This window comes from Rattus norvegicus, chromosome 3 (assembly GCF_021556685.1).
Source record: "Rattus norvegicus strain SHRSP/BbbUtx chromosome 3, alternate assembly SHRSP_T2T, whole genome shotgun sequence".
In the NCBI taxonomy this organism is placed as follows: Eukaryota; Metazoa; Chordata; class Mammalia; order Rodentia; family Muridae; genus Rattus; species Rattus norvegicus.
Window position 1 is genome coordinate 8,171,090 of NC_141536.1, and position 25,894 is coordinate 8,196,983.

At 54.7% G+C, this 25,894-nt stretch overlaps 1 protein-coding gene across 2 annotated transcripts in view; it reads right to left on the reverse strand.

The window, feature by feature from the left end:
• The window catches only part of Notch1 (notch receptor 1), a 56,157-nt gene that overhangs the window by 13,162 nt on the left and 17,101 nt on the right, over nucleotides 1-25,894 (reverse strand). For both annotated transcript variants that reach the window (XR_015682082.1, NM_001105721.1), the window contains 18 exon segments: nucleotides 13,924-14,186; nucleotides 13,012-13,350; nucleotides 10,428-10,550; nucleotides 9,753-9,986; nucleotides 9,065-9,220; nucleotides 8,715-8,900; nucleotides 8,286-8,399; nucleotides 7,474-7,587; nucleotides 6,946-7,179; nucleotides 6,756-6,866; nucleotides 5,809-6,001; nucleotides 5,217-5,362; nucleotides 4,915-5,028; nucleotides 2,951-3,070; nucleotides 2,516-2,668; nucleotides 1,626-1,854; nucleotides 928-1,129; nucleotides 46-199 (listed from right to left, as the gene is read on the reverse strand). Coding sequence is in view for 1 of the 2 variants with exons in the window: in NM_001105721.1 (NP_001099191.1) it covers nucleotides 46-199; nucleotides 928-1,129; nucleotides 1,626-1,854; nucleotides 2,516-2,668; nucleotides 2,951-3,070; nucleotides 4,915-5,028; nucleotides 5,217-5,362; nucleotides 5,809-6,001; nucleotides 6,756-6,866; nucleotides 6,946-7,179; nucleotides 7,474-7,587; nucleotides 8,286-8,399; nucleotides 8,715-8,900; nucleotides 9,065-9,220; nucleotides 9,753-9,986; nucleotides 10,428-10,550; nucleotides 13,012-13,350; nucleotides 13,924-14,186 (3,185 nt within the window). In the remaining variant the exon portion in view is untranslated.

Here is a 25,894-nt window from a genome sequence, read left to right on the forward strand (position 1 = left end):
GGTGCTCCTGGCCTAGGCTGGGCCGGAGCGAGAACAGATGGTTACCTCGCTTCTGTGCAGCCACCTCGCAGGACACACTGAGCACGTCGCAGTTGAAGCCAGTCCAGCCGCTGCGGCACTCGCAGTGGTACTGTGTGTTGGTCTGCCAGCACTTGCCGCCATTCTTGCAGGGAGCTGAGTCACACCAGCGCACAAGGTTCTGAGGAGACAGGCAGTGGTCACCTCTCCCCCACCGACTCTGACTGCCAGGGGCACCCTCCTGCCCTGGTCTGGGCTGGCTTTTGAGTAGCACAGTGGTTCTCAATTTCCCTAACGCTGCGACCTTTTAATTACAGTTCCCCATGTTGTGGTGGCCTCCAACCATAAAATTATTTCATTGCTTCTTCATAACTGTAATTTTGCTACTATAACGTAAATACGTGATATGCAGGATATCTGACATGCAACTCCTACTGCGGTCGTGACCCACGGGCAGAGCACCAGTGGAGTAAGGCATTCTACGTCCTGACTCCTCCACTCCTTCCTGTCCCCACCCGCTCAAGAAGAGTGTCACCTAAGACTCTCAGGCACAGGCCTCGCAAACACCTCCTGCCCTGGAAACAACCTGGACTGGGCTCCATGTCTCCTTACTCTCCTTCAAGGCTCTCTACAGCCCACTGGCTGCCTTCCCTTGGACATCCTGCCCCCAGGCTGCTCCACACAGACGGCCACATAATACACTCCACGGAAGCAAGGGCCTGGCTGGCACCCATGCCCAACTGTCTCTCTCAGAAGCACCCAGCTTGGCATTTTCCCAGAGGATGTGGGCTCACTCTGACTCCATGAACCAATGATGACCGCGGGGAGCCCTTTGAAGGAAGCATGGCTCAGGACTGGGCAGTGGGGAGTCCTAGGCCTTCCGGGTCACACCCTGCAACCTCAGCTCACCTGGCAGTTGAGACCAGTGTAGCCCTGTGGGCAGGTACACTTATAGGTACCATAGCTGTCTTGGCAGGTGCCACCATGCAGACAGGGCCGTGAGTCACACTCATTGACGTCATACTGGCAGTAGCTGCCCGTGAAGCCAGGTGGGCACAGACAGGTGAAGGAGTTGATACCATCCACACAGGTGCCACCATTGAAACAGGAGCTGGAGGCAGACGAGAAGCAGGGAAGAGTGAGGAGGATCCTAAGGTCCTTGCCAGGAGAGACAACTCTACGCCTACACTCAAATCATGAATGAAGACTTTATAACATATGGGTGCATGATGGTTAAAAAAAAAATCGAGGGCAAAATAAGAATACTGTAGGAAACACATCACACCTCAGGCTTGACACTGATATTTAACTGTAAGCCTCCTGGCAACCAGGGCAAAAGGGGAAATAAGATGAATTACAAAACTCTTGTTTGATAGGAGGCTGGTTCCCCAATTCCTCTGGATAAACTTCCCTGTTCTAAGTCACTGAAGGCCACAAAGGCTCCTTCAGGAGGGACACTGCAGCATAATGAGCAATGCTGGACTCAGCTCAGTTAGTGCCGAATGCCCCCTGGGTCTGGACAAGACACCTGCTTGACACGCTATGCTGTGAAGGCTGTGTCCTCCCCCACCCATTTCTGTCCCCTCCCAGCGGAGGCGGGGACCCACCTCTCGGTACAGTCAGGTGTGTTGTTCTCGCAATGGATGCCATTGAAGCCCGTGGGGCAGGTGCACGTGTAGCTGTCCACGCAGTCAGTGCAGTTGGCACCATTTTGGCATGGATTGCTGGCGCATTCGTTGATGTCCTCCTCACAGAAGGCACCCTGGAAGCCGGGCAGGCAGTCGCAGAAGGCCGCGTTGACCCCGTCAGTGCAGGAACCCCCGTTGTGACATGGGTCTGAAGGGACAGAGGGATGAGCCTTAGGGTGGCCACTGGCCATGGTACGGGGACCTGAGAAGGCGGTGTGGGATGGCAAGAGCTCACTAGCAAGCCTCCATGACACTAGTTGATGGGGCCACTCACCTCAGGTTGATCCCAGCACTGAGCCTGGGATCTGCTCTGCAAACGCTCCTTCCCTCAGGCCCAAGGCTTCACAGAGCAGTCATGGGGAAGCCAGCCCCCCTCCCCCACTGATGGTGCCAGGTGGACCCTCCCTCAATGTCTTTATCTTTGACTCAGGATGGGGGCATCCCCAAAGCCCTACACAACTGGGGGGGGGTCAAGGTTGAATAGAGCTAGTCCCCATGTCATCATTTTGAAGTGACTGGCGCCTCTGCTGGGTTGGGAAACGTAGCAACAAAGCCTTTTAGAGACTTTGCTCAGTCCGTGTGAAGCACACATTGATGATGTTCAACAGCCACCTCCTGGCCTGTCTCTAGCCTCTGACCTGTCTCTTTTCATGCACAGGAAGGTGGACTGAGCTGAGGGCACAGCTACCCACAGCCCTACATGACTGCTGGGCACCAGGACTGTTTTCCCACCTCAGCAGCTCTCTGCTATGTGTGCTTAGGGACAGAGGCATACGAATATAGGACGGACAGAGCCGGGTACCACTTACTGGGTCGGCAGTCATCGATGTCACTCTCGCAGTTGCGACCCGTGTAGCCAGCCTGGCAGAGGCAGCGGTAGCTGCCATTGGTGTTCTGGCAAGAGGCACCATGGCGACACGGGCTTTTCACACACTCATTGATGTCGATCTCGCAGGTTTGACCTGTGAGGACAAAACTCATTTGGTTACCTCCCCAGCCTCTGAGTCTCTGTGCTAGCTGGTCCGGCTATCCCCAGGGCTTCTCCCCTGACCTCTGGAGAACAGAGGCTATGGAGTCAGGATGGGAAAGGCCATCCAAGGTCCTCTTCTGCTCCTGGGCTTCCCAGAGCTGGTGGTTCAGCACGGATGGGCTCATCTCTGGAGACCATCCCACAGCCAAGCTGGGGCCCCTGACTTCCCACCCACCATTCTTGTCCCAGTCTGGTGGGACCAGGCAAGCCTCACCTTGCCAGCCTGTGGGACAGACACAGGAAAAGCTCTCATAGTCCTCAGACTCCTTGCATACCCCACTGTTTTTGCAGGGGCTGGTGGCACATGGGGCCAACACCACCTCACATGTGGCTCCTAGAAAGAAAGATACGTAGTAGATAGGACCCAGCTAACCTGGCCCACAGTGTCTTCCATAGAGGGGCTGGGGGAGTATAGGAGATGCTGTATGATTGGCCAGCCAGACTCTGATCCCGGGAGGAATGACGATTGCAGACAGGAAGTTAGAGATAAAGCAGAATCAAGTTTCTCTCTGAAGCTACTTTTTTAAAAAGTGTATAGTGTATGCACATGGGCATGTAAGTACACACAAGTGTGTATGCAGAAGCAGAGATGGAGGTCAGGGGTCCTCGACCAACCCTGCACCTTATTCCTTTGAGACAGTCTCCCTGAATCAGAAGCCTGCCATCATTTTAGCTAGGATGGCCAGTCAGTGAGCTCTCAAGATACATCTGTCTGTGCTCCCAAATGTTGGGGTTACGGTACCCAGTTTTCATGGAACAGGTCTCAGGTTTCCACAATAAGCACTCTTTCTCCAGGAGCCATCTATCTAATCCCAGAAGCCATTGCTCATCTTCCAAATGCTGCGAGATAAAACCTGGGCCTTGCTCAACCAGAGAACCTCAAAACAAAACCCTACTATAACAGGTGGTTGAGCCTGGAGGACCCTGGCCTGGTGCCCATTCCAGGAAAAACCTTGAGCTGATCCTGAGGTTTTAGGTCACTCCTGAGACAGAGCTACCATGGCTACCCCAAGCACATCCTACACGGGGTGCAGCCTCACACTAGGGCAGTGCATCTGATAACCGCCTGGGGGAGCCATGCGTGACCCAGGTGACTCCTCATAATCCCAGCTAGCTTTCCTGTTTATGGCCATGGTTGGCTCCAGGAGCTAAGCAAGGAAGCCTTATCTTCCTTGTCTCCCACCATGTCCCCAGCCCGCTGGTGAGAGTCTCCAGGGCCTCTCTCTCTATCGGTTTCCACGGTGACCTGGGCAGACAGGAACTTTGACAGAGTTTCCGACAATTGTGCAAAGGGAAGCAGGAAGCAGGCCAGCAGGAAGCTGGTCAGCGCGGCTTGACTCCTCCCGCCAGCCTCGATAGCAACAGGACCAAAAGGGACAAGGGGTGTGCCTGGCGGCTGACAGTTTCCTCACTGACCAACGCAGGAGACAAAATCCAGGCCCTTTAACTTTGTCAAAGAAAACAGCATCCTGGTCACTAGCTGCAAAGCACCATAGGAACTGGAAGGGCTCCACCTTCACAGACCCACTTGCGATGTCCAGAACCCAGTAGCAGCAGCAGCAGCAGCAGCAGCAGCAGCAGCAGCAGCAGCAGCAGCAGCAGCAGCAGCAGCAGCAAGAAAGCCACCAGTATTCAGTGGCAGTATTGGGAGCTGCAGGGGTTGGGGGGCAATGTGGCCATGGCTTTCATGTTCAATGCACATCTCTCCTGCAGGGGGTCTACTTCTCGCCATTCCTCAGGCAGTGCCCATGGCAGGAGCTGCCACTGTTCATCTGAACAGAGGGCTCCTTGTCTCCTCACACAAAGAAGCTGCCATCAAAGGAATCCCAGGCTCAGCCAGAGGAGGAGGGCAGCCAGGGCCCCCAGAGGCACAGGCAAAGTGGACCGTGATCCATTCAGTCTCTACCAGTCAGGCCCCTGGACTTTCTCTGGAGGAGTCCAGGGCTCCCCTCACTCCAGACATGCCAGGTGAACACCTGGATACACACACCCTGGAGCTTCCTCCTAGGCACCCTCTGTATTTGCTCATCTGGGGACTAATCCCCAGGCCCAAGTGCCGCAGGATCCAAGATCCCCACTCAGTGAGGAGCAGAACCTTCTCCAATGCCTGGTGAGCCCATACACTCTCGGCCCCACTAGCTACCACCAGAGCCAATTACAGTCCCTGGCTGCTCATACCTGTATAGGGCAGAGGGCAGTTGCATTTGTACCCAGCGACATCATCAATGCAGGTGCCCTGGTTCAGGCAGGGGTTGGAAGCACATTCGTTAATGTTGGTCTGGCAGTTAGGGCCTGTAGGAAGAAGAGCAAGAGTGGGTGGGCCTGAGCCTCTGCCCTCTGCCCTTACTCGGGAGAGCCAGGGGCCCAGCCTGAGAAATGCCAGCAGCTCCTGTTCATCAGGTAGACCAAGAAAGAAGACACCGTGGGGTTGTATTGCCACCAGGGAGGACCCACTCTGCTGTGTCACCCACCACACTCACCACTGAAGCCTTCTCGGCAGGTGCATACGTAGCCACTGGTCATGTCTTTGCAGGTGCCACCGTTGACACAAGGGTTGGACTCACACTCATTGTTGTTGATGTCACAGTTTGTCCCACTCCACCCAGGGGCACAGTCACATTTGTATCTGTAGAGAGGCCTCTGTTTGTAGCCTGGGCTACAGATACAGTTCCTAGACTACAGATCCAGTCTGAGGGCAAGGACACATCATCTACTGGACTGGAGGTACCCGCCTTTCCCAAGACCATGCAAGGGTTCTAGACTGGGACAGTGTGATCCAGTACTGACCCTCTGTACCAAACTTTTTAACAGTTTGAATAAGGACTTTAGCAGTCTCCCCATATACACACTGACAGAGGGCTGCTGTCACAGGTATCAGACGACCGTTTCAACAGCCAGGGTGCTTAAGGTCTATATCCTGAGCTGATGTTAGCCAATAAGGACACAACCCAGGGATGCTGGGAAGACTCTTGGGGCTGACCTCACACTACTGGTCTCACAGGAACACCCATTCACCCAGTCCGTATCTGCCCCAGGCTTCTAGCTGGTTCCCCCCAGGCCAGTCTGCCATACCCATTGAGGCCATCCCGGCAAGCTCCATGGATGCAGGGGTTACTGTTGCACTCGTTGACCTCAGACAGGCACGTAGGGTCGTGGTAGCCCTCGGGGCAGCGGCAAGTGAAGCCGGCGATGCCATCCTCACAGGTGCCCCCGTTGTGGCAGGGGCTGCCCGCACATTCGTCAATGTTGACATTACACATGCTCCCTGTGGGGGAGAAGGGGCTGATACCAGGCCTGCCACCCAGAGACCAACCCTCCTGGAGCTAAACCTGGCTGGGCCTCAGTTTCCCCGTGTGCCAATCTATGGAACTTTAAGCCACGGGAAAGTGCCTTATGCAGCAATGAGTTAAGTGACTGTGGTGCCAGTAGCTTCAGGGTCTCCTGTTGGTCCAGTCTGGCCACAAACTCACTGCATAGCTGAGAACAGCCTGCGTTTCTGATCCTCTTGCTTTCAATGTCAGAGTACTAACATATGCCGCTACGCTTGGCTTATGTGGCAGGAGAACTGAACATGTATGTGGCAGGGGTTTTGCACGCTAGGCCAACACCTTACCAACCGAGTCATTCTTCAGCCAAACTTTACTACACCCTTGAGACCTCTGGGACACTGTCCCTCTGTTGACAAGGTTCCCAGGGCTCAGAGAAATTAAGGTTCTTATCAGATATAAGGGTGTCAGAGGCAGAACGTGTGTCCGAAAGCCTGGCCTCGGAGCTCTAGCCACCCCACTTCAGCCATTAAGTCTGATGTGGCCAGGGCTGACACTGACAGGGGACAGAAGGCATGTGGAGGCCACCCAGTCCTTATGATAACCGCCCTGTGGGCAGACCAAGATCTGGGAGGCGGATACCTAACTTGTGTCCTCCAGCCCTTGGACCCCTGCTAACCCCACAGTCCCTCCCAGACCTCATTCATCTAAAGGCTCTAGGGTTGACCTTGACCTCCAACTTCAGCCGCTCACCTGTGTAGCCTGGCTCGCACGCACACTCGTAGCCATCGATCTTGTCCAGACACGTGCCAGAGTCACAGGGGTTGCTCGCACAGTCATCCAGATTGATCTCACAGTTGGGTCCTAGGGGCAGCGTGACATGTGGTCAGCCTCCAAGCCTAGCCTCACCCTTTTCCACCCACTGCCAGCTCTGGCCAGTCACCTGTGGTCCCCTTGAGGCATAAGCAGAGGTAGTAGTTGTCACGGTCCTGGCAGGTGCCGCCATGGCGGCACGGCTGGCTGTGACACTCATTAATGTTGGTCTCACAGTGATGGCCTGTGTAGCCTGGCTGGCAGAGGCAGGTAAAGGTGGCCACACCATCCTTGCACAAACCATAGTGACAGGGGTCAGGGTCACACTCGTCAATGTCCACCTCGCAGTGGGTCCCCGTGTAACCTAGATGGCAGGAAAGGTGGACATTGGTGAGCTTCAGGGCCAGTTACTCCCTCAACACTCAGTTGGCTACACCTAGGGAAAATACTGAGCAGGCCCAGCCCAGGGTCACTGGATGTGGGAGTGTCACATACCCCGGGATGTTCTCATCACTCCTGTCTGGAGTCAAAGCAGAGTTAAGTTCTTGACGCTCAGATTATATAGCCCCAAACGAAGGGCTCCCCAGTTTCCTGTCCCTTCTTCCCACTATCTAAGCCCGAGTCCCCTCCCCCAGACCCTGCACACTGCCTCTTGTACCTTCTGTGCACACGCAGGTGTAGGTGTTGGGCCCATCCAGGCACTTGGCGCCGTTCTTGCATGGTGTGCTGGCGCACTCATCCACGTCATACTGGCACAGGTGCCCGCTGAAGCCTGTGGCCAGGGAAGAGGAGATGGTTATGTCTGACAGTATCCTAGCCCTTCGGTTGCTACCCACAGACCCTATAGTTAGCTGAATGACTGCTCACCTGGGCTCCCTAGAGGGTACTTTGTCACCAGTGGCCACTGACCTCCAGGCTTCAACCTGCCCTGGTACCCTTACCCCTCTGATCAGTTCCTGGTTCAGCACTGCTCAGTGGCTGCCTCCCTGGCCCAACAGAGGGGCCCTTTTCCTAAATAGCGTCTGGTTGCTATGGTTACAGCTGCACTAGGTTGTGAATGGGACTCCCCTTGCTCGACCAAGTCTAAGATGGCTGATTTACATCTCACAAGGCCCAAAGTCTGGTCCAGCTCTGGGGTAGGCAAGAGACACCTTCCCGGGGCTTTTATGTTCCCTCCTCAGTTCCTCCAAGTCCTTCCCAGATATACAGGTCAGATCCCCACACTGTGTCTCACTCGCAGGTGGACCCCCTTATCTCGGGAGCACCGCAGCTCCTGTTTATCTTTCCCCCCTTTAGTAAAGGGTTTCTGGTGCCAGGCTCTCTATAATGCCCACTCTCATGTGGGCCTTTCTTTACCTTTGAGGAAAGCCTGAAAACCTCCTAGTCAACTCACAAGGCAAATTCCTCCCTCAAAGGTGTCTGGGAAGAGAGCATGAGGACACAGGTCCTGTGGTAAGTAGGTGGCCTCACCTTTGGGACACTGACACAGGAACTCGTTGATCTTGTCCACGCAGCGGCCATTGTGTAGACAGGGGCTGCTGGCACACTCGTCCGTGTTGATCTCACAGTATACACCCTCATAACCTGGGGATGGGAGATGGTTGGATGGAGGATGGCTTCACTAGGCTCTTCCAGAGCCCTCCAGCTGAAGGCTTGGGAGAGAAATGACCCTCCCTCACACAGGCCGAGCGTGCCCATTGGGGTTCATGTCTATATCTGTTCTGGGGTCTGTACACCCAACTCTGGGTACATTCTCCACTTTGTCCTGTTATCCTGGCCTCAGTTTCCCAGATGCTGCCAACCCTCACAGAAATCTTACTTGAAGCAATCCAGCCTTGACTCACTCTCCCACTCCCTGCTCTTGGCAGGCTCCATGGTCCGAAGTGGCGTAAGACATACCTGGCATACATATACACTGAAACTCCCCAATCTGGTCCAGGCACGTGGCATCATTCTGACATGGGTTGGAGATGCACTCGTTGACATCAATCTCACAGCGGGGCCCAGTGTAGCCCTGTAGACACTGACACTCGAAAGAGCCCAGTGTGTTGAGGCACTTGCCCGCGTGCTCACACGGGTTGGCACCTGGTGAGGGAGGCACAGATGAGGGCTCGTCGGGCTCTCTGGCCTCCAGACCACCCACAATGTCCCAGCCCATGCCTCAAGCTGGCGGTCCTCCAGGACAGGTCACAGCCCCCTCAGCGCAGCTAGCCTGTTCCTGCTGCTTGTGCTTTTACATCTGCACCTACCTAGAGCGCACTCATCCACGTCCTGGCTGCAGGCTGGCCCCGTGTACCCCGAGGGGCAAGTGCAGATGGCCTTGCCGTTGACAGGGTTGGTGTCGCAGTTGGAGCCCTCGTTGCAGGGGTTGCTGATACACGCATCGTTCAGGTGGCACAGCAGGCCTAGACAAGGCAGCCGCGGTGAGTGGGTGCTGTTTCTCCCCATCCTGGCATTAACAGGTTGCTGCAGCTGGGCCAGTCTCACCCAACGCCCTGGGGTGAACCTCTGTGACCCCCTCGAGCATCCCACAAAGCCCAGAGCACCAGGCTACCTCTGTTCAGCAAGGCTTACGAGGTCATTGCTGGAGGTGCCACAGAGACACAGCGTTGTCTCTCCCCATTCCTTTCCTGGAACAGGGTCTCACATATTCCAGGCTGAACTCGTTTGCTATAGAGCTAACGATGGCCTCGAACTTTGGATCCACTCCTCAACAGGCATGTGCCACCACCCTCGGTTTATGTGGCACTAGGGGTTGAATCCAGGACCTGTGCATGCTAGGTAGCCATTCTACTGACAGAGCTGCACTCCCAGGCCTGCACCTACATCTGAGTGAAACTGGTCCCTCCCACCTCACTCGTGATACACCAGCTGTTTGCAGCCAGGGGTGGTGAGCAACCAAGTCCCCTTCTCCCAGAGACTCCTGCGCTCCCTCACCTGTGCGCCCATGTGGACACTCGCAGTAGAAGGAAGCCACACGGTCATGGCAGGTGGCACCCTGAAAACAGGCGGCACTGGCACAGTCATCAATGTTCTCACTGCAGTCCTCACCAGTCCAGCCATTGACACACACGCAGTTGTAGCCACCGTGGGAGTTGTGGCAGGTTCCGCCATTCTGGCAGGCGTTGGGCATGAGCTGACACTCGTCCACATCCTCTGTGCAGTACTGACCTGCAAGGGGCCACAGGGCCATCAACCTCAGGAGTTGCTACAAGATAAGCTCCCCACTCTGGGCTGTGGGGCTGAAAGCCACTCTCTCCAGGAAGTCCTCCTAGATGACTTGTGCGGCCAGCCCGTAGGTCATGGCTGACCTGGCTATCACTATCCAGTGAGTCCCCAAGGACAACCTTGTATCAACCTGGTAGCTTAGACCAGAATGCTAGACTCCTGTGCGGCCAGGAACCTGATTCTGGATATGAGCTGCTAATAGCTCACATGAACCATCTGAGGCTGAGCTGCGCTGACCCCAACTGGAAGCACAGGAGCTGCCCCACCAGTCTCCTGGGCCACCCTGCCTCTTGCAGCGTGGGCTTCCCCAGCACAGGACTGAGTGCAGAGCTGTGTGCAGTTTAGTGAGTACAAGGCTGCCCCATGTAAGTCCCAAGTGCGTACCTGTCCACTCCGGTGGGCAGCGGCAATTGTAGGTATTCACACCGTCCACACAGGCACCCCCGTTCTTGCAGTTGTTTCCTGGGCAGTCATCCACATTTTCTTCACAGTTCTGTCCAGCAAAGCCTGTGAGGCCAATAGGTTAGCCTGACCTAAGTAGTCTGCCGAGGAGCCTCTGCTGGGCTCCGGTATCTTCTAGATGGATCTGAAATGTCCTACTCTGGACAAGGCATCTGTCTGTCCTTCCATGACACCCCTACTCTTGTGTCCACAGGTGACAGCTCCTCTCTAGAAAGCTGGTATGTAAACAGCTGACTAAACAGACAGGGATCTGGGTACACAGTGTTCTAGAAGGTTCCGCCGCAAAACCACTAACGGGGTTTCTGATGATTGCACACTGGGGTTGTCTACACTGAACCAGTGAAGCAGCCACAAATACCTAAAACTCCTGGAGCTAAAACTGGGGCTTGGGAGGACTAAGTTGGAAACCAGAGTGGTGGGATCCTGGCAGGCCTGCTCAATTGGGACTTGTGATTTCCTCGGGGCACAGTCGGGGCAACTATCTCTCCTCTACAGGCTAAGGCAACCCATCTAGCCTGGGGCTGGGCCCCAAGGTGTGGCCTGCAGGGTGGCCTTCATGAGGGCCTCCGCAGCAGCCGGTTAGCTATTAATCTCCTCAACTCCCGCCGGTTCAATGATCAACCCAGAAAGGCGAGTCTGGCAACAGCCAAACCTGCGGCCGGTTACTAATTAACACCATCTCTGGGGATGCCTTTGAACCCCTCCTGCCCTCGGAGAACCCACCTGTTTGCCTCCTCCTCAAAGATCCCCCTCCAGCCCACCATTTTGCACCACAGCAAAAAGCTGGAGGCTTGGAAAAGGCTTATTTGGGTGAGGGAGAGACCAACTTGGGGGCTAGTGCCCGCCTAGGGGTCAGCAAGGCCAAGTAGCTTGTCTCTCTGCCTGGGCAGAGATTTATTCTAACACAGGGCAAGCTTCCAGGAAGAAGCAAGCCTGGAGGTGCCCTGAGCAGGTGTGGGGTTTCACTGGGGGAGAGGAGAAGGGATCGTAGGTCCTACGTGGAGCCTGGCCAACGCCTTCTCTGCCTGTACAGCATCCTCCCTTCAACAGCAATTTGGGTAGACAATTTTCACCTCTCCCTACTCTGAAACAGCCTGTCTCCACACAGGGTAGTGTGCGTTCCGTCTTTAGGGGTGACCCAGCCACTGCACACCAGCCTCTGAGACACACCAGCTATGGGAATTGGACCCCATGCAGCCCTTGCTTCCCTCCTGCCCACCTCCCAGCACTCTGACTTGATCTGACCCACCTTGCCTAAGGTGGATGGCTGGCAGCTCCATGCACAAGCTCCTTGAACTTGGCTGCTTTCTCGCAGTCTGCATGACAGACCCACTCTAGCCTCTCAGCACAGGTTCTAACACCTGAGGTCTTATGTGGCCCCCAAGACAGATCTGAGCCCACAGCTCTGGGGCCCTACAGAGCATGAAGATCCTGTCCCAGCCCTCCGGAGAGCCTAACTGGCCAGGGAGTGTGTAGGCGGCTGTCTGTTTCTTCCAAGCTTGTCCAATGACTTTCAGGAAATGCATAAGCCAGTGTCTGCACGCAGAGTCTTGAGGCTAGCTCTGCGAGCTTGGGGCAGAAGGGAACTTCCCTTTTTCAGGGGGTAAGGTGGCCCCGGGGTTGCAAGGGGAGTGGCCTGAGGTCACACACACCCCCTCCCCTGTGCAACCAAGTCTATTCCTATTTCCTGAGCCCACTCCTCCTTCCTCTCAACTGCCTGGTATGTTGACCCACCCCACCCTGCCTGATGTGGATTGGTGGCAGCTCTATGCTGCTTCAAATCTGAGTTACCATGTTAGAGTGAGCGGCAACAGAAAGGAATAGGGCTGTGCCTGCCGGCCCAACCCCTGCAGAGACATCAGGCACAGTGGAAGGAACACTGTGGAGGAAATAATGAATGACATGAGGCCCCTAAGGCCCTTAAGGCCCTGTTATCCAATTATCATCCCCAGAGACAGGGGAAACCCCAGGGACTGCCCATGTCAAGGTGCTCCCCTGACATACGGAGACTCAAGAGGTATTAGTCAGTCAGGGATTAGGGGAGGCCTGGCACGAAGAAGACACCAAGGGAAGGCACTCTTGACAGCAGAAAGAAGGCTTGGGGGTTATGCACCAAGCTATGTGGATCTTAGCAGATGGCCCAGACAGAAATGGACCAGTGGGGCCTGACGTACATGTGTGGTGCACTTAAGAGTGCCACCTGGCGGGGCTGGGGATTTAGCTCAGTGGTAGAGCGCTTACCTAGGAAGCGCAAGGCCCTGGGTTCGGTCCCCAGCTCCGAAAAAAAGAACCAAAAAAAAAAAAAAAAAGAGTGCCAACTGGCTTCTGGTATCCCTACCCTGACCTGCTCTTACACCACAACTACCGTTCCATAGCTGCTGCCCTGCTCCAAGCTTCTTTCTGGGCACCCTCCACAGGGCATTAATTCCTTCTCTGCATCCCTTAGGCTCGACAGCAGAACAGGCACAGACGTGGGTTAGAGGCCGGCGTACGAGATGGAACCTACCTGGCAGGCAGGCACACTCGTGGGTGGTGTCCCCCGTAGGGCGGCAGGTGCCTCCGTTCTGGCAGGGTGAGGGGCTGCAGGGCACGTAGGGCAGCTCGCAGTGGGGACCAGTGTGGGTGGCACGGCAGGCACAGCGATAGGAGCCAATCTCATTGTGGCACGTGCCGCCATGACGGCACAACCCAGGGTTCTGGCTGCACTCGTTAACATCTTGTCTGCAGGTGGGGCCATGGAAGCCGGGCGGGCAGCCACAGATGTATGAAGACTCAAAGGGCAGGCACTGGCCACCATTGGCACAGGGGTTGGAGGCACAGGGGTCGGCTTGCTGACATGACTTTCCTGAGGAGCAGGGAAGAGGGTCAGCTGTAGCCAGGGCCTCCCGATGAGCTCATGGCAGATTTGGACATCACGGAGGCACCAACCAGGGATAGACCTAAAGTGTTATCCTCATGATTCTCAGTACCTGCTGCAAAATGTGGCCATCTGTCTGCATAGAGAGGACTGGAAGTCACAAGAGACCAAGCCACTGCCCAAGGACAGAAAGTAGGCAAAGTCGTCTAAAACTTGTACCTAGCTGTCTCCTGGACCCCACGTACGTGAGCAATGGCAGCTCGGGGGACCCTGACAGGGAGATGGTAAGACCAGGGCTACATGAGAACTGCCCCTTTACTCACAGAAACAGTGAGAGTTTGGGGCCCTGGAATAGGGCAGCCAAAAATCAGATAGTTTGGGGCCAGAAAGGACCGGAGTTCCTGAAGAACCACCAAGATTTTTCTGGATATTAGATCCCAGCTTAACTGAGCCAGGAGGATAAAGTTTGGTGTGCTAGAGTATATCAAGCCAGCACGAATAGTAGTGTAGGCCCAGGCCTCAGGGTCCAGCCGTGAAGTTCACAGCCTTTCTACAGCTTACCTGACCACCCTGGCGGGCACCGGCACTTGTATTCTGTGAGAGTGAGCAGGTCACAGGTCCCCCCGTTGCGGCAGGGGTTGGCCAGGCAGGCATTGGCCAGAGGTGTCAGGCAGAGGGGCCCAGAGAAACCCAGGGGGCAACTGCAGGCATAGTCCACGATGCCGCCATGGTCCACAACATAGCACGTTCCAGCATTCTTACATGGTGTGCTGAGGCAAGGGCTGGGGTCCTGGCATCGCTGGCCCACGAACGCTCCGCTGCAGCTGTTGACAGACACGTAGGGCAGTTAGCTCCCCAGCCCTAGTTCCTCATGGCCACAGCTACCTGACCCTGGAGGTGCAACTGGGATCAGGCTCTAGAATGGAGGCTGCTTGGTGGGCAGAGGTTTCTGAAATGATGTAAGCTCCAAAGCATGAGTCAGTGCCGTGGGTGCTCACTATAAAATGGTTACTTTCACAGAACAAGCGAACTTCAGTGCAATAAAAAAAAATAATAATAACGACTGTTAATTAGGGGCCAGGCAGGCTACAGACAAGACCAGCCTGGATTTCAAACCAGGCAGATTTCAAACCTGGGTCTATACTCGCAGTCAGCCATGGAGAAGAAGCCCCTGCAGGCCCCCACCCCACCCACCCCCAGTGGGGGGATGTCAACGACTCTGTGAAACTCTCATTTAGGAGGCCGATCTGCTTTTCTCTCCCAGCTTCTGTCATGAATATGCATCATCTGGGTAATAAAAGAGTTCACGGTCCCTTCCACTTTCAAACATCAATAGCACAGTGAACGCGGGAAGCAGAGCAGACTGGAGACTGTATGTGCTTTCTCTCTATTCAGTTCCTGCCCAGTAGCAAGGGGGCTATGCCAGGATGCAGGCTGGTGCCCACTCTCTACAACTCATATCATACCCCCAACCATAATGGCGCCCCCTCAGGGACAGATAAAACCTCCAAGTTCTCTGTAGCACACACCCAGCAGCATCAGCACTGTCCTCTGAGGACATGAAACACTGAAGGATTGAAGCGGAGAGCCTGTCCCACCTTCAGACAGGTGAGGGGTTTCCTGTGTCCAGGCTTAGACTTACTGGTTCCCTGCAGGGACAAGCTCAAGGTCCACAGCTGCCCCAGCCTCGGTAGCCTCTTCAGCCACCTGCCTGCCGACTCCCAGAGCCTGGGCCATAAATTCCTGACCCCACTCCTGCCCCACCTCTTGGCCCCACACTCCCACAGAAGGCTCTGGGAGCCGCCAAGCCAAGCTCTTCCCAGAGGCGAAGGCTCTGAGGCAGAACGTGCTAGCTGACAGGGCAGCCCCTACAGCAGGGTCCCAGCCAGGGACGAAGCCCCTGCTAACAGCCATCCTGGTTTCCAGAGCCTGCTCACTGCCCCTTCCCTCTTCTTGCCAAGCACCCAAAGCTATGGCTGTAACTTGCCTCAATCCCTACCTCCAGCCGACCTGGTAGTCTCCACTTGTTTCTGAACTGCTATTTATAACCAAACCCCTGTGTGACGGTGGCCCCAGGAGAGGCCTCCCTAATAAGAGCTGCTGTAGGCAGCGTGGGGCCTGGGGTCAGGTATCTCAGTAGAAGTACTGGGAGGCATCTGTCCTCTCTGAAGCCTTTCATCTGTGTCTACCGCTTGGGTATGGAAGACACAAAATGGCCACTCTGGTGACCATCTGTTGCCAGAAGCCAAAAGTCTCAAACCAACTGGCAGAAAGAAAACAAATTACACCCCCACCCCCCGGGGAGTTAACTCAAGCCTTTGCAATGGTTCCTGTCCAGCATGGGATGTGTGTGTTTGGTGTAGGGAGGGGTGGGGGCGAATGGGGGACATCTGGCTCCTCCTGCATGGGGTAGCCTTGGAGGGCACCTCCCCACCAGTGTGGTCAGCCACTGAGATCCACATCTGCTTCTCTGGGGCACCTAGGCTCTGGTAGAATCAACCTTGTGGAGGCGAGGAGGCAGTCTTTGCCGGCACCACGCTGGGTCCAGTTACTAGCTGGCTGGGGAGGCTGCCGGGAGCCTGGCTCTGCCCGGCGAGGCTGGCCCCTAGAAGCTCTCCTCTCTGGATCAATGCCCCTTTGTCGGGGTAGGGTTGGCCTCAGCCCACTTGGAGAAAAGGTTTTTTTTTTCTTTCCCAGCCATTGGTGAAGTCACGGGGGAGGGAGTGTTAAGGGACAGAGGGAGCTTCATCTTCAAAGCCAAACGGAGCTGCCGTCCACCCATTCCTGCGGGGCGAAGGGAGTGGGGTGGGGGTGGGGCTCTAGGCCAGTGAGAAGGAGGCTCCGAGAGGCGGGAAGATTTCCCTGGGGTGGGGAAAAATGGGGCAAGCCCAGTGCCATGCTAGGTCTCCAAGTCCTTACGCAACCCCCTGCTAGGTCTCTTAGGGTAAAGACACTGAATGTAACCAAAGGCTCCAAGCTTGCTCACATTCCTCTTCCCCTCAGGCCATGGCTGCGGTCCCTACAGCACCCTGAATAGGAACGACAATGAGAAGTCTGGGGGAACCCTCCTTGCTGGGATGCATGCTTTGCTCTGCTGGACCAGCGAGGGGGAAAATATGGCCAATAAATCAGGCACCGCAGCACGGACAAAGGGCAGCAGGGAGCAGGTGCATCTGTGGAGGGGACAGCTGCTCCCGCTGGGCGAGGCCAGACGCCAACACCAGCGGGTGGGGCAGGAGCTGGGAAGCTGGTGGCCAGGAAAGCTCCTCCGTGGGGGAATGTGGTGGCTGAGAAGGCCCATTGTCCACTCCACCGCCACCCTGGGCTTGGGGACACCACAGTGCAGGCATGCTGCTTATCTGGGCCTACCACCATGGGTGAGGCCGCCATCCACCACCAGCATTCCATAGCTGCAAGACCAGCAGGCCACTTGGATGGGACCATCCCTCAGGTGCCTGGAGCCAAGCGGCAGGTTCTAGGGCTGGGGTAGGGGGCTAGGGGTCAGACAACAGCTCAAATGCCCTTCTCTGTCTGTGGCTTACCTGTCTGACCTCTGTACCACCTGGCCACGTTCTCTCCTCACAGCATTCAAATGTCCCTAAGAAGGGACATTGAGGACACAGTTGGGCTGCAGCCATGATCACAGCCCCCACTGCTATATGTCCAGTGGCCATTTGGTCCTCAACACTGACTGATGGATGTGAGCAACGTAGAGGCCTGCATGGGAAGCCTCGCTCTCTGGGGAGTCCCTGAGCATCAACCAGAGCCTCCCTGAGTGACCCAGGATGCCCTCTGCTTCCTGAGTCGCCTCCTGTCTAGGTAGGGAAAGACCCTCCCAGGACTAAAAGGTGGGACTTCCTCAGGATGAGAACCATCAACCAGACGAGAAGCCCCAGTGCGCTCAGTGCTCTCCCCTGGCACTCTGGGCCTCTGCAGTGGGAACCCAGCCATGGCAGGTGTGCCCTCTCCTTATTTCCTTCTTAGGGCACCTACTTCTTCACCTTGGCTCTTCTACACCACAGACTCCACTGCCTGGGGTGCGACCTGTCCCACTGTGGCTGGCTGCAGGTGAGTAACGGGCAGACTGTGCGCAGGAAGGGGTGGGCTTCCGCAGATGCAGAGGAGCACAAATGGCCCCTGTGCCTGTCATCCTGTTGTCCCACGACTGCTGCCTGCGCTTTGGTGGCTGCTTCAGTACTTCCACTGTGCTGCCTCCCACCTCCCTGGCAGCGCCACTCCATGGAAATGTGACTCCCCAAAGCATCCAGAGGCAGATGTTGCTGTGGCCTCTCACCCGGGACTAATTCTAAATTGTACTGTTTTCCTTTCTAAACTACATGGCCATCTGCCGCCCCCAGGGGACAGATGACAGCTCCCTCCACCCCAAAATCTGGAGAGGGCAGAGGGACTGTAGTGAGAGTTCCTTAGCTCCTGCCCTTGGTGGGTTTATGGTCAAGCAGGGCTGGGGAAAAGAGTAGAACGTTTACTAGACTTGAGATAGCTGGGGTGGGGTGGGGTGGGAGTGGGGTGGGCTGTCAACGCTGGAGTCCCTTCATTGGCTTCCCAGAACCCAGTGCCCAGAAGAACTTTGGGGTAAGAGAAAACACTTCCAGAAGTGGGTGCGTCTTGTGGGACCCTCCCTGCTCAGCTTCAGCTGGTACATGGTGAGATGGAACTCTGCTTACCTCAGTTTTGCAAGAGTTCAGTGTGTGCGTGTGTCTATCTGTAGGAGGGAGGTCGAAGAGAGGCCCTTACAGCAGGCACCAGCAGATCCAAGGTGCTGAGGGACTCACTCTGGGCATGGCTAGGACTGAGTCATAAAGGTCCAGTCCTGTCCTCAAGGAATGTATTCATGGCACAGGTAAAATCACCCATCTGAGGACTGGAGGCACCAGAGGCCCCTGAGTACCAAGGCTCTTGCTTATTCGTCTCTGGGACCAGGGGCCCGCCCTAAGGCATCTGAACTCCTGGGACCCAGAGCACACACCAGATCTATGATCCAGAGGCAGAGGGTGGGCAGAGGGTGGCTCAGTGCACGACTGAGAGTATCTGGCACCAGGTGATGGTAGTGGAGGAAGACCCTGTCTGCTCTACCTGCCTCGGGAACCACCCGAGTGTTGCTGAAGCCCTTGTTCTGCAAGCTCCCGCTCAACAAACAGTGACCATTCTCTTGTGCCCAAGGCATGGTTCGATGCAGATCCCTACCCCAGCCCGACTTTGTTCTGTTTTAGCTGTGTACCCCAGCTAAAACCCAGTAAAGCTGGCTGCCTGGCATTCAGCCTTTGCACAGTAGGTCCAAGACCAGGGCTGCCTCTCATCAAATAGCCCAGCCTGCCTGTAGGGTTTTCACAGCATCAACAATGCCAACCCCACCCATGGCAAAGGCTTCTGGGACCTCAGTCCTGGGACCTGAGCAGCCCAAGGCCCCCAAATTCCCTTGCCTCTCTGAAGGAAGGTGCTCACAACAGGCTGAGTGACTCCCTGGTCTTCTCCCTGGTTCAGAACAGTTAAGCCAAAGTCCAAAAGGCAGGAGACTCCTGCAGACCACAGTTCCATTCCTTCTCTAGCCCACAGACTGCAAGGCAAGGAGCATACAAGAGCCCAGCTTTCCAGCTAAACCTGCTTGGATCCAGACACTTGTCTGAAGATCATTCAGAGGTGAGAATAGCCCTCTTCAACCTCATGGCCTTCATACCCCTGCCCCAGCTTCCTTCCCCACTGCGGCTGGATGAGGTACACAAGCCCGTGGGTAGCTAGCATTGTTTCCAGAAACAGCAACATTGCTGTTCACAGCCAGCGTCTGTGCCACCGCCTGTGCCAGCAGGGAAGGCAGGCAGGAATGACTGAGCTGTGGTCTCCTCTCAGCCTCTGCAGCCTTATGGACCCTGGCTCTCAGAGCAGCAGGGAGCTGAGAAGACAGACAGTAAGGGTTGGGGGACGCAGACTCGCCCGCACCAAGCATCAGCTGCTGCTCAGACTAGGACAGCAGTGGACAGAGCGGGAACGTGGGTCACAGTTAGGGCAGGTATAGCACGCCTACAGGTGGCTACAGGGCTAGCCAGGATTGAAGCCAGGGTTCAGGCTTTGTAGCCCAAAGAACCACTCCCAGCACACTCAGCTCTTTTGTCTTCAAATCTTTCCCCCCAGTTGCATCCTTGGGTGGTTTAAAATATGCTGGAAAAGGAAGCTCAGGAAAAGCACCCGCTTCCTGGCCTGGCTCAGGGAAGCCCTTTGTGTGGGAGACAGTTGAGGTTGGAACCTGCCCTCCAGGGAAGCCACCTTTTCCCACTACAGAGAAAACAATACCCCCCTCCCCACTGCTGCCTGTGAAGGCCCCTCTGAGGGGACAAAAAGACTCCTGGGGGTGTGGGGGGTGTTAAACAATTTCCTGGAGTTGGTCTGTGGGAAGTGGTGACCCATGGGAGCAGGGGTGGGAGACCCCGCCCACTCTGCCCCTTCCAACATTGGCGAAAGCACCATCCAGCAAACTGGGGTCACCAGGAAGCAGGGGTCACTGCTAGGGTGTGAAAAACACCTGCTTAAGCTCCCTGCCTCCACTGGGGACAGTTTCCTGCTTGACTGTCCCCAAACACAGACAGTCCCAAGTTGCAAGCAAGGTTGGGAATGTGTCTTCCTTTGCCACTCCACAATGCCTGCCTGTCACTCTGAGTCGTCCCTGGGACTCACAGGGACAGGCCTCTGTGTGTGCAGCAGTACCAAAGAAGGTTAGGAATGCCCACAGTGGACAACTACAGGCCTCTCCAGCCTGTGCAGGGTGGAACTCAGCCCTGGACCTGAAGCTGCTCCAACTAAGCAGAGGGAAAAGCTTCATCCAGAGGAAGATGAAGCCAGACACCCCACACCTCACACCCCAAAGCCAAAAGCAGTATGGCACCTGTCCATCTCTGCTTCCCCAAATAAATGTGAAAACGCTAAGAGGGAGATGCCCAGAGGCTACTCTGTCCCTCTGTCCCCTCCCCCCATCAAGGTCCAAAAGAGAAGACATACTCCCATCTGGCTAAACTGGTCCTTGGATGCCAGAAGCTTCACCACACTAGACCTTACTACAGTCTTGGAGGTGGGCTAGACCCATTTTACAGATAGGAAGACAGAGGCTCTACATACACACTCCAGATTCTGTAGCGCTTAATTCCTGTTGCCCACTGTGGAGCAGCCTTGGTTCAGAAAACAGTCACAGGCAAGATAGAGTAGCAGAGACTCCCTGGGAATGTGAGAAGTTCCCTCTATCCCAAACCGCCTCATCTCTTTGAACACCTGATCTCCCTGAAAAAACAAGGCAAAGGCCCACAATGGAGGAGTTTAGCTGAAACAAAACTCCTAGGAAGGGGGCAGGGTTCTCAGTGAGGGACCCAGGAACTGGGAGGCCCCTGCCAGTGCAAGGGTAACCTAGAAACTCCCAGCTTCCCCAAACCCCTCAGGACCCTCCTAGTGGAAGGGTCACCTGTCATCATCCCTGTGGCTACCCTTTCCAACTGGTGGCACTGAAGGTGTGCTGGTGAAGCCCATGTCTAGCTACCCACGGGGGCAGGGCCACACCCGCTGCAGGGCAGACAGAGTGAGACAGAGGTGCTCTGGGGAGGGAACTGTATAGGACCCACAGTGTCCCAGGCCAGTGGGTCTAGGACAAGCTTTGAGCTTGCAGATCCTGGCCCCTCTGCCCCTGTGGACACTGATATCCCATGCCTGACCTCTTTTTAGGTATCACTTCACAGGCCTTCTTTTGACCTCTCCAACCCTTAGCTGAGACTGGGCACAGTGAAAAGGGCATGCCCCAATCAAATCTGAGCTGCCCCAGGTCAGCCAGACACTTTCTGTAGCCTCCTAGTAACAGGTAGAGCTCTCAAAGTGAGACCCCCAAATGAAGGCCATATACCAGCAGCAAGGCCAGCCAGCACCTTTAGCTACAGTGGTTCCATGGGATCCTCCACTCACCCCTGCCATAAGAAGAGGAAGTGAAGTGTGGGACTGTAGTGCAGTCCAGCTCGGGAGGAAGTGTCCGCGATCTGAGCTTTAACCAGACACAGCCTAATGGAGGGGGACAAGCTTGGCTCAGAGGCCAAGTCCAGAGTATACTCTGAGGGGAGGGGGGATCCAGCCTTCACTGTGGCCTCTGAAACTGTAAGCCAGGTCTTAGAAACCTGGAGCTACCCACCGGGCACCAGGCCTGCCCCAGTCCACCTGACTGGACTGTCCCAGCTTAGGCCAGCTGCCAAGGCCACAGAGTAGGCCAGACTCGGAGCCATGAAGATAGGACACAGCCATGGCCTGACCTGTCACATCACAGTCCCACAAACCAGCGCCCCACCTGGTTTCCACTATCAGGCTCTGAGACAGAGTTGAGGTCACTTTTGTCTCACCCTTAGAAGAGGAAGTGAGAAGGAAAGCCCCACCTCGAAGGATCAACCCCTAGAAGACACGATTGACCAGATCCAGTCCAGGCAAGCAACAGAGCAGCAGAGGGTCAAGCACACAGGCAGCATCTGCCCCTACCCCAGCCACCTCAGGGCTGGGCACATACACTGGAAGCCCTACTTTCCCCCCCAAACCTCTCATTTCCAGTAACTGCTGTTTCCGCTCACTCAGAACTGAAACTGAGAGGAAATGGTGGGAGGCCGGGCTGCTGCCATTCAGACCTGAGTGATCGTTCCAGCTTTTACCACCCACATTCCTCCTCATGCAGAGCAATGGCCCTGGGAGCCTGGGGAGAGCAAGTTAGACTGCAGTGTCAGCCGCTTCTTCCCGTCCTGGGTCTCTCTGGGATCTGGTCTACAGTAGGGGACACTGTGTATCAAGAACTCCACCTGCGGGGTTGGGGATTTAGCTCAGTGGTAGAGCGCTTGCCTAGCAATCGCAAGGCCCTGGGTTCGGTCCCCAGCTCCGGAAAAAAAAAAAAAAAAAAGAAAAGAAGAAAGAAAAAAAAAAGAAAAAAAATGTTAAGAACTCCACCTGCAAATCTGCTTTTAGAGTAAGAACACCGGGACACTGGCTTTGTCAGTAAAGTATCTGCTGAGCAAGCAGAAGGACCTGAAGTCAGTCCTCAGCATCCACAGGAGCCAGGAGCAGCAGCACACATTTGTAATCCTAGCGCTGGGGAGGGGGAGGCAAGAGGCTCTTGGAACTCGTTAGCCAGCTACTCTAGCTGGAGCAGTGAGCCCCAGGGTCTGTGAGCGACCCTGTTACAAAAAATAAGGTGGAGTGCAAAAGGAGGACACCCAGTGTTGACCTCTGGCCTCTACACACACACCAACACACAAGCACACATATGTGAACACACCTACACAAACACACACAAGATGTCAACTCAATAGGCAAAGTACCTGCTGTGTAAGCACATGGACCTAAGTTCAAACCTCTGCAACCCAGGTAAGACTCTGGGCGTGTTGGCATGTAGCCCAGTCTTCCAGAGAGGGAAGATAGGAGAAGGGTTCCTGAACCCCAAAGGCTGACTGGCTAGCTGAAGTGACAGCTTCAGGTTCAGTGAGAGACCCTAGCATGTAGGGAAAAGAAAGCCACTGTCAACCTTGCTTCCTCCCCTTCACACACACACACACACACACACACACACACACACACACTCACACAAACACATGCACACACACTCACTCATTCACACACACACAAGCTCACACACTCACACAAACACTCACATGCACATACACACACAACACGCTCACACACACCACTCACACAAACACACACACATCACTCACACAAACACACACACATGCTCACACACACTCACAAACACTCACATGCACACACACACTCACTCACACACACACTCACACACTCACATGCACACACACACTCACACACACCACTCACACAAACACTCACATGCACACACACACAGTCATTCACACATACACACAAGCTCACACACACTCACACAGACACTCACATGCACACACACACATACACACGCTCACACACACACATACACACGCTCACACACACCACTCACACAAACACACACACACACACACACACACTCACACAAACACATGCACACACACTCACTCATTCACACACACACAAGCTCACACACTCACACAAACACTCACATGCACATACACACACAACACGCTCACACACACCACTCACACAAACACACACACATCACTCACACAAACACACACACATGCTCACACACACTCACAAACACTCACATGCACACACACACTCACTCACACACACACTCACACACTCACATGCACACACACACTCACACACACCACTCACACAAACACTCACATGCACACACACACAGTCATTCACACATACACACAAGCTCACACACACTCACACAGACACTCACATGCACACACACACATACACACGCTCACACACACACATACACACGCTCACACACACCACTCACACAAACACACACACACACACACACACTCACACAAACACATGCACACACACTCACTCATTCACACACACACAAGCTCACACACTCACACAAACACTCACATGCACATACACACACAACACGCTCACACACACCACTCACACAAACACACACACATCACTCACACAAACACACACACATGCTCACACACACTCACAAACACTCACATGCACACACACACTCACTCACACACACACTCACACACTCACATGCACACACACACTCACACACACCACTCACACAAACACTCACATGCACACACACACAGTCATTCACACATACACACAAGCTCACACACACTCACACAGACACTCACATGCACACACACACATACACACGCTCACACACACACATACACACGCTCACACACACCACTCACACAAACACACACACACACACACACACACTCACACAAACACATGCACACACACTCACTCATTCACACACACACAAGCTCACACACTCACACAAACACTCACATGCACATACACACACAACACGCTCACACACACCACTCACACAAACACACACACATCACTCACACAAACACACACACATGCTCACACACACTCACAAACACTCACATGCACACACACACTCACTCACACACACACTCACACACTCACATGCACACACACACTCACACACACCACTCACACAAACACTCACATGCACACACACACAGTCATTCACACATACACACAAGCTCACACACACTCACACAGACACTCACATGCACACACACACATACACACGCTCACACACACACATACACACGCTCACACACACCACTCACACAAACACACACACACACACACACACACACTCACACAAACACATGCACACACACTCACTCATTCACACACACACAAGCTCACACACTCACACAAACACTCACATGCACATACACACACAACACGCTCACACACACCACTCACACAAACACACACACATCACTCACACAAACACACACACATGCTCACACACACTCACAAACACTCACATGCACACACACACTCACTCACACACACACTCACACACTCACATGCACACACACACTCACACACACCACTCACACAAACACTCACATGCACACACACACAGTCATTCACACATACACACAAGCTCACACACACTCACACAGACACTCACATGCACACACACACATACACACGCTCACACACACACATACACACGCTCACACACACCACTCACACAAACACACACACACACACACTCACACAAACACATGCACACACACTCACTCATTCACACACACACAAGCTCACACACTCACACAAACACTCACATGCACATACACACACAACACGCTCACACACACCACTCACACAAACACACACACATCACTCACACAAACACACACACATGCTCACACACACTCACAAACACTCACATGCACACACACACTCACTCACACACACACTCACACACTCACATGCACACACACACTCACACACACCACTCACACAAACACTCACATGCACACACACACAGTCATTCACACATACACACAAGCTCACACACACTCACACAGACACTCACATGCACACACACACATACACACGCTCACACACACACATACACACGCTCACACACACCACTCACACAAACACACACACACACACACACACACTCACACAAACACATGCACACACACTCACTCATTCACACACACACAAGCTCACACACTCACACAAACACTCACATGCACATACACACACAACACGCTCACACACACCACTCACACAAACACACACACATCACTCACACAAACACACACACATGCTCACACACACTCACAAACACTCACATGCACACACACACACTCACTCACACACACACTCACACACTCACATGCACACACACACTCACACACACCACTCACACAAACACTCACATGCACACACACACAGTCATTCACACATACACACAAGCTCACACACACTCACACAGACACTCACATGCACACACACACATACACACGCTCACACACACACATACACACGCTCACACACACCACTCACACAAACACACACACACACACACACACACACACACACACTCACACAAACA